Source organism: Anopheles nili, chromosome 2, assembly GCF_943737925.1.
Source record: "Anopheles nili chromosome 2, idAnoNiliSN_F5_01, whole genome shotgun sequence".
In the NCBI taxonomy this organism is placed as follows: domain Eukaryota; kingdom Metazoa; phylum Arthropoda; class Insecta; order Diptera; family Culicidae; genus Anopheles; species Anopheles nili.
The window spans coordinates 32,376,050-32,385,029 of NC_071291.1; the positions used below are offsets into that span (position 1 = coordinate 32,376,050).

Sequence of the window (8,980 nt, forward strand, 5' to 3'; positions counted from 1 at the left end):
ATGAACATAAAACAGTAAAAGACCCCATCCCACACCCCTAGCTTATGAATTGTGCGGCGAAACGTGCGGTTCAGCTGACCGGAAAGTCCGTCCGAAAAGTTTCGACCGACTACACAGATAGAAAATCATTCGTACTTCATGTTTTCCCAACAGTTCTTCCTCGGTTGCTTACATTTTGCTTTTCACCTCACCACAAGATGACTCGGTTGGCAACACAGAGCTTTTGTGTGCGAATTGTTTCTTTACGTTTCACTTTTTCATTGGATTTATCCACTTGGATGATGGAAAACAGGTTCTCTATGATTTACAGTGCCGCATTGTTGGTGCTCTGAATCATAGTTGAGAACTGCTGATGAAGTCATAAGCATGTTCTATGTGCTGTTGATAAAAACAAACGAATGGTTTGTGTAACCGTCAATGTTTATCACTAGAGAGAAATTTAGTTGAATAACGAATTGAATCGTGTATAATATTACAAGCTCATGCACTACAGATCATTAAAATTACATTGCTTTGATTCGTTTGATCTTAATTTGAAGTTCGTCTTCTAAAAGGTCGGCGGTTTGTGAAAGTAAATTGTCGAATATGTCCAACTGTCGATGTGCATCTGTATTCCATTATAATTTAAATACGCTATAGAAATAGCCTACATTTAGGCGAAAACAAACAGAAACTGAAACTGTTCTAAAAATGATAATTATATGCTTATTAACTTAAATGCTTATTCGAAAAACGGTTCTATACATTTTCGTCATTTGATAGAATGATTGTGAAACGTGTATGACACAAACCGCTTAAATGTTGAACATCTTTGATTGCATCGCATCGCATCACATTGACATTAATCACCACTTAACAGCGCTAGATAGAAATACCGATTGCATTGCTAGACACAATGAACATTCTACAACGAGCATGCTTCAGAAAAAAATCAAAACACAAAATGTTAACAAAGGCCAATTTCATTGGTGCAGGTGCTGCTCCAACTGATAAGCTAAAAAGTGTTATGTAACATTTCGATAAGAATCGGACTACTACTAGTGCAAACCGCATTCTCACGAATATGTAATCAGCTTTCATTTTTTTTCTTCAAAACATACACCCTAGAGCGTGTAATTCAATCGAGGAACGGCAATAACCAACCGAACGCGTTTAACGTACTGTTTGTTTTTCTTTCCTTCTTCCGTAGCTGTTATCAGCATGTAGTAGCTAATAATCGATGACTCTACAGGTACGGCATTGCTTACACTAACAATGGTAATGCTTCCAAGTCTAACGTTGTGATTAGTGTAACAAGGGTCTTATATATCAATCACGGTGAGCGTCACATGTTTATATATAGCAGACATTTTAACGAAACGTGAGAGAAACGTGCAAAGATAAGAAAAATATAATTGTTAATCTGGAACGATAGTGATAGCGCGGATCTGTGATTGCAAGTGTGCAATAAGAAATGATGTTTCTTGATTATGAAATTTTGCTTGAAAACTCAATACGAGGCTTCTCAAACTTATTCGTAGTCATTCTGTATCAAAGACCCACTGAGAGCCACTTGAAACAGTCTCTAAAAGTAATTATATTCTCGCTTCAAGGGTCTCTAATTGATAGCCTTTGTACGACATCAATCAATCCGATAGCGGCCCCCGGTGGATGATAGAATCGAAGCAGAAGTGCATCCATCCATTCTACAATCGGTTGATGATGTACTCCCGCTCTCAACCAATGTCTGGCCACGTACAGTGTAAATGAACTTCATTACTGCAATAATTTGCTGTAACTTCGATCTCTACGCACTTGTTTCTTGCAAAGTTATGACATGTTGATGCTATTATCACACGATGTCTCAGCTATCTTACAGTCCAGAAGTAATTTGATTTCTTAAATACCCAAGTAATGTGGTATACTTTACAACTTTTGTTGCTATAAAAATAAACAGCTTTTTTTATATTCTTGTACACACGTTTATTTAATTTAATATAGCCATTATACGGCATAAAAGGAGTCTATCGATACAAACACGATGTAGTAATACTCCTCCTGCGATCCTATCACTAATTTAAAAGAACAAAATACATGTAAAATTACGTAACGCTCAAATGATTGCGAAATCCACTCGCGTCTTCAATGAGCCATTCGATGATTTAACCGTTATACAAAATTGTAAAACAATACAAGGGCAAAATATCGTAACACTAAGGTATAGTCTGCATAAGAGCGCACTTAAAAACTCTAAAAACTGTTGATTTCACTCTTGCTAACGAATGACATCTTTCGAGAGCAAAAAAGAAAACCCACGAAATACGGAAATGGGCTCACGGATGAGGTAGAGTTGCACCGGATGCTTTGAATCAGTTGGTGGATAATCACGGAACGAGCAACACCCGTTTTCCTTCTATTTTCCACCAATCGAGGCCACCTTCTCCATCGCTTTCAGTACCGTCTCGTCGTTCGCCAGGAACCGGATACCTCCGACCATCTTCATGGATTCGTCGAAATCGATTATGAACGGAATACTGTTCGGTAGGTTGAACTTCATGATGTCCGCGTCTGAAATACCTTTAGAGTATGAGTATTGTGTTTCGGTTTACGAAGTGTTTTGGGTGGATGCCGATACAAAAAGGCGAAATGTTCATGATATAAAGTAGCACAATATAACATGATACAAGAGAAAGAGAAAGATAACGACGAAAAAAGACATAATTAGTACTGTTTCCAACCACCACCCGAAGATATTGCCCGACCATCCACAATCACATGTAATAAGACCATAAAGCCCTTATAAGGCAACGGGAAAGCAAACCATGTAGTGCACATTATCCCTTGCAGACGATCGCACTAATAGCCCTTTTCCACCGCGTCCTTATGAGGGATTGTAGCGGATCTTCACCTCTGGAAGCTAGCGTAAAATACCTTGGATATGTTTGACCAAGCCGCGCAAGCTGGTACCGTGGGCCACAACCAGCACTCGTTTGCCGGCGCGCACTTCCGGTATGATCGAGTCAGTCCACTCTGGCACCACCCGCTCCATGGTCGTCTCGAGCGTCTCGGTCGTGGGGAAGTCTTGCTCGTTGATGTGCCGCAACCGGGGGTTGTTTTTGATGGCGTGGTAGTACGGATTGGTCGGTTCGATAGCCGGTGGTGGAATGTTGAAGCTGCGGCGCCACACCTGCACCTGTTCCTCGCCGTAAATGTCCGCCATCTGGCGCTTGTTGAAGCCGGTAAGCGCACCATAATGGCGCTCATTCAAACGCCACAGCTGCTTCACCGGTATTTCGACGAGGTTTAGTTGTTTCAAGATGATATCCAGCGTTTGGTTGGCTCGACGCAGGCACGACGTAAACGCGATGTCGTAGCACATATTTTCCCGCTTTAGGGCTGCCGCGGAAACCTCCAAAGCATCCCACTCACCTGTTGAAAATGGGAATTGAATTAAATCGATCATATTTTTGGATCGTCAAATTTCTTTAACTATTTTTTTTGTCGTTCAGATTACTGAAAAAGAAACATACGTATCCGTAGTGTATTGCTAATACTTTAGTAGAACGGTCTTCCGAAAATAAAAGCCAATCAACAGTCAGCTGGCTTTACAGCGTTCGTTGCAGGTCACCGAACGATCTTGGCAAAGCAACTAGCTTTCCACCTTTTCGGTTTGGTTTCAATGCAACAAACTAACAGCGACCCATCACACATACACACAAACATCGTTGAATGCATTTCCTTAGCACAAACGGTAAGGTTGCGCGGACGAGCTTTCCGGCATCGAATTTGACGCTGTTGGTAATGACCGTCAAATGGCGATTAAAATAGGCGAATGAAAAAAAAGAACCAACCTCCAAGCGCGGGACTGTTGTTGACGAAACGAATCATTGATATCGTTGAGCTTTCAGCTAAAAATAGCCCCTTGGTTCAGCAAATGACCCAAGTACCCATTCTGATATGCCTTCAATTGCTAGTACTTTAGAAAATAAATGAAAAATGTAGAAAAACGGCCCGAAACACAACAAAATATGGCAACCGAATGTGTAAACATGCTCCTTATAACACTTTACCTTCCTCGCTTAATCCCACGTCGTGCCAGCCGCAGAAGAGATTCATCTTGTTCCATTCGCTTTCGCCATGCCGGACGAAGGTGACACTGTACATTGCTCCTTTGTGCATCTCGTGCGCCGGGTTGGGGTATGCGTCGGTTCAATTTCTACTGCCACTCACTGCACCGATTCACCACTCTCCAACGCTGAAACAAAATGGCGCGTGTGGATCTAGGCTCGTCTAGGCCGCCGTGGGCTGTTTGCTCTGCTTGTTGTCGTTGAATTTGGTGGGTCGACCAGCGTGTCCCGTCGATGTATTTCTACGCCGACATGCGGTATGCACTGCTGTTCATGTTTGCTTCACCTGCAAGGCGAAACGGGAATAAACAAAGTGAGCACAATTCCCGCAACTTTATCGCCTGCTGCGACCGCGCGCATCACTAACAATGCATCGATTTCAGCGCGATCACAACCACTTCCTCTGCGTGGCTGAGCTCTCGGGACGGAGTCTGACTGTTCTATTCGAAATTGCCACCTCGCCTACTAACGTTCGCTGGCGTTGTAACAATTCGTCGCGACTGTTTAGAACCACGTGCCGTGTTCAGAAAGGGCTGCGAGTGAACTGACGTCTCTTCGGACACGAACCGATCGCGCGGCGTGGAACCTAGCATCGATCTCGGGGCACGCGATCGAGCGTGCTTGGATATGCGCGCGCGTGTGCAGCTGTGCTCGTGTGCGGCCGATGGAGACGCCGCCATGCACACGGTTGCAGCACATCCGACGAAGCAGCGGCCTTGAGAATGCCGCAGCAGTGACCGTCCGTGGCGGTTCAACCACCGTGTGTGCCGTGGTGCGCCGACACACTTCGACAATCGAAACCATTTCTTCCCTGATAACGACCCGGCCCTTTGGTTAGCCACCTTCCCTGCACCTTCCGCAATACCGTCCCGATGATTGTTTACGTTCGGTGTGATGTTTCGGCTCGTACCAATCGAAGCTGTTGCTTAGCTCTGAAGTGCCTTGCTACCAGTGGGGCCCCCATTTGTCGCTGCATCGGACGAGTGCCACAAATGTAAACGTGTTGTTTGACATACATGATAATATTCGGAAGGAAAAGCGATGCGTGGTGTTGGCGCTGATACTAATTTTGGGCGGATGGAGATCGGTTTGAAATGATCGACAAAAAAAGATCATATTTGACCCGATTCCAATTTTCAAATAGATTGAATTGACCAGTCTATCTACCAATTTACGAACTCCCGTTAAATGGAGCGTAATTGGATCGTTTGATGTGAATACCATAAAAGGGCAGTGAAATACCTTCAAGGTACCGTCTCTGCCAAGGCGGTGATTCACGGTTGCATTCCATTGAAAAGGAAGGGCTAAAGCCTGCGATGGGCTGAAAGCACCAGTTTTTGTCTTCGTTACTCGTTACTTGCCTTAGTTTCTTCTTACGATTTGGAAGTTTTTCGTCCATTCGTTTCATTTTCATCTTCATCAACCCTTGAGCATCTTGCTTCAGGGCACAATGGAATGCGGCAGAACGAAGGCAAAAAGGACGGGACAAACTAAAAAAGACGCACGCACATACACATACGCACGAAAGGAGACAACAATCTAAGCTGATGGCGCCTCTGCGGCGTGGCCGAAAAACCGGCTCTTGCACTTCGTCCGCCCGCCAGCTACTTGAGAATTCCATTCACCAGTCACCATTGCCCGCGCGTCATCGTCGTCGCATTTGATGAATGAAATACGGCAGGCCGTCCTGCTTCGTACGCACAGCAACGTGGTCCACATTCTCTGCATCGATAATTTGTTTATCCACCGTAGCGTCAGTCATACTGTCAGCGCATTCTCCTCCCCTTTAAGGGTATATTCTCCGGCATCTTCGTTTCGTCATTTGCTTGTGGCGCACTTTCGATCGTAGCGTTGAAGCGACAGATTTGCCTTCAGCGCAGCTATGCTCTATTCGGGCAGCAGCAGAAAACCCGACAGACTAATCATATGTGTTAAAAATCGGAATGAAATGCACTTTTCCTTCAAGTGCACTTTTCTAAGTATATTGAAAAAAAATGTTCCAAGCCAAACCTACTAAAATTTGCATAACAAACACGTAGGGACTGCAAGTAATAATATATGATGAAAAATATTCAAAGACAATTACAGGAAGAATTTTAATTGTGGAACTTTTTTTGTGTGTTTGAAGCAGCAATAGAACAGATAGCATAGCATCTATACAGTTAACTATTACAAGTCATAGTTTTTACTCTAAATAGAGTTAGCTATATGTTTATAAATTAAAAGATTTTCAAATATATGAACATTGAATGCACTTAAAGCACCTTATTTGATATTGCGCAATAAAATGACAAAACTTCATTGTTAACTTGTAATAAAAAGATTAATTGAATATAGGTCAATCGGCCATACTTCATCTCTATGAAAATCGACGAAGACAGTGATGAGACAGGTTTATTCTCAAGGTGTTTAACCTAACAAATGAATTCGTACTAAATATGCGCAATATCTTAACATACATCTATCGTTTTCAGCATGTTCGTTCTTGGCCATTTGCCACCTGCTCAACGTTGCACACGAAACATCCATACTTCACTGGTTATAATGTAGAATAATTAATACCAGTAAGCTGGAGGATTTCAATGTGTAATTGAAATAGGTCTGATTATCCCGTTTGTCGCAGACGGTAAAAAGATCAACGAACTGTGCCGGAGAAAATCCATCACAAGGTTGAATTTAACCAAAAGATTCCGATGATGCTTTGCCAGTCGTTTCGAATTCAAACGAAACCGTGCTATCCATTCAAGGTCATTTGACGATCAACGAGTTCGAATGTTGCTAAACGCTATGGCAAGATGTTATTTTAAAAACGTTGCAATATTGCAGAAATAGCATTAGCTCAACATGCGCATTTTTTTTCAATTCCTTTAGGAAAACAAATATTAGGGAACTTTATATCCAGGGACGAAATCGGGGACGATGACGAAATGATGTTCCAGGATATCAAAATAACCTTCTTCACTTGTTAGTCTATTGCATACCTTAGGAATAAGCTTGATGATGTTCTAAAGAAAAGTAGTTGATGAAGGCGAAAGAACTGCTACAAGAAAATATAGTTCACATCACAAAAAGGAACTAACTTTTTTCCAATCACCACGCACAACCCATAACAAAACACGCTGATCAAACGAAAGTAAATAATAACAACACGATGGGTTCAGTGACAGCTGCACTCCGGAGTTGTTGACAGTGCTTCGACAATTTTATCTAGCACCCCTGCCGTATTGTGCTGTCATTTTCAGGTGGAAAATGGTTATTTTTTCTTTACAAAAATTGCTTTGAACTAAATCAACACTCACATTTACTGCGGTCCGCAAGTGTGGCCCATGCATTTATTCATATCAAGATTAACAGAGTTCACTGAAACAGCTTTTCGCCCGCGTATCATTGAACCAGGCTAACCCACATTGCCGGATCTTACGGCCCGCAGAGGTTACGGTATCACTAGAATGTTCCATCGCTAAGCTTTTTAGTTGCCACCCTTGTACTCACGGACGTGAGAAATCACCCAGATTGGGTAGGCAATCACGCCGCCGAAGATGGCCAAACCATGGGCGGCCTTTTCCTGCAAACGAACGAAACATACATAATACACATGTTACGTAATGCAATCAAAGTATCTTTTGCTCGATAGTATGTAAGCACATGACGTACTCCCAAGAAGAGTACAGCAGATAGAGCGAGCTATGTCTGCTCTAATCTGAAACCAATATAAATCCGCACAACACGCTTAGATACTTACCACGAACGAAACGCGAACTTGGGGCAGGCTGCTCGATACCGAAAAGTACGTACGACGCTGTAGAGCCTGGGCGGCCGCGGTGGCCAATCGCGGAACGGTGGCGTTTGCGATCATTTTCGAAATGTTTTGCTCTATGTCTTCGATGAATCGATCTGGAAATATGATGTGGTCATTAACAAAATGAGAAGGAACAGCGAAAAATTAGATAATTGTTGCTTACCAAAGCGAATGTGATTCGGTTTTGGAATCTCTTCTTCTTGATTCTCTTTATAGTGCACAACGTTTTGACGTCTCAGTAAATCCAACGTTTGACAGAACTGATTTAATCGAATCAGTATGAGCTGCTCTACTGAGCATGGTTGTATCATTTGAATTGTAATGAATTAGAATAAGTCAAAAATGGGTTGCTAATTATCTCGTACCATAATACCAATGATTATTGATTTATGCGAGAATAAAAGAAATTAAATTAAAGAAACTGATCACCAATATATCTCCCATATTGGTTTATCTTATTTGGTTACAAGTGTTCATAATGTCGACAAGGTGTCGACATTGGTATTAAGTTGACTACAGAAGTTGCGCAAGAACGAGGATTATTGTTTTCAGATCGAATGATCGTATTTTAGATTGTTTAAGTTAATTCAAACATCAGAGCGTAATATCGGAATACAAAAAGATTACCATAACAATCATCTTAGTGAGTACTACACGGCAGGATCAATTCGAATGATTGGTTTATAACAGTTATTTAGATTTTGATCGATTTCAAAAAGCGTTTTATTTCTTTTCAAAAGAAATTGTGTAATGTACGTACATAAATTTTTGTTTTTATATATATTCTATGGTTTAATTTCTCTCTTCAACATCTGCCTATGTTTAAGAAAAAATCTGAATTCGATTTTACTTCTTGGTTCTTTAGGTTTTTACTATGTATATCGCGTTTTTCTTACACCTTAACAGCTCGACGTCCGAGCTTATACGCTCTATTGATTTCGTCTAAATGGTTTCTCTGTTCTATATGTTTTGCAATCGATTCAGCGTGATTTTAAATATATTCTGTAATTTCTTGCTATTCAACAATCGAAGAACGAAAATGTAGAACAAATGCTATTTGCGCACGAAAAACTCT

The 8,980-nt window shown here is 41.7% G+C and overlaps 2 protein-coding genes across 4 annotated transcripts; both read right to left on the bottom strand.

Moving 5' to 3' along the window:
- Positions 1 to 1,948: 1,948 nt before the first annotated feature.
- LOC128731408 (phosphoglycerate mutase 2-like) lies at positions 1,949 to 7,226 on the bottom strand. 3 transcript variants are annotated; one of them, XM_053824529.1, is made up of 4 exons: positions 7,088 to 7,226; positions 4,050 to 4,392; positions 2,911 to 3,408; positions 1,949 to 2,547 (listed from the first exon to the last, which is right to left on the bottom strand). In XM_053824529.1, exons 2-4 carry the CDS (start codon positions 4,156 to 4,158, stop codon positions 2,393 to 2,395), a joined length of 762 nt encoding a protein of 253 aa, XP_053680504.1. In that variant the 5' UTR covers positions 4,159 to 4,392; positions 7,088 to 7,226; the 3' UTR covers positions 1,949 to 2,392. The 3 variants fall into 3 exon arrangements, with proteins under 3 accessions (XP_053680504.1, XP_053680502.1, XP_053680503.1); XM_053824527.1 differs by having other exon boundaries at positions 1,949 to 2,556; XM_053824528.1 differs by lacking the exon at positions 7,088 to 7,226 and adding an exon at positions 4,474 to 4,493 and having other exon boundaries at positions 1,949 to 2,556.
- A 191-nt stretch (positions 7,227 to 7,417) lies between these two features.
- Positions 7,418 to 8,216, bottom strand: LOC128721598 (uncharacterized). The gene is made up of 3 exons (XM_053815370.1): positions 8,069 to 8,216; positions 7,849 to 8,000; positions 7,418 to 7,671 (listed from the first exon to the last, which is right to left on the bottom strand). Exons 1-3 carry the CDS (start codon positions 8,214 to 8,216, stop codon positions 7,576 to 7,578), a joined length of 396 nt encoding a protein of 131 aa, XP_053671345.1. The 3' UTR covers positions 7,418 to 7,575.
- Between the last annotated feature and the right edge of the window lie 764 nt (positions 8,217 to 8,980).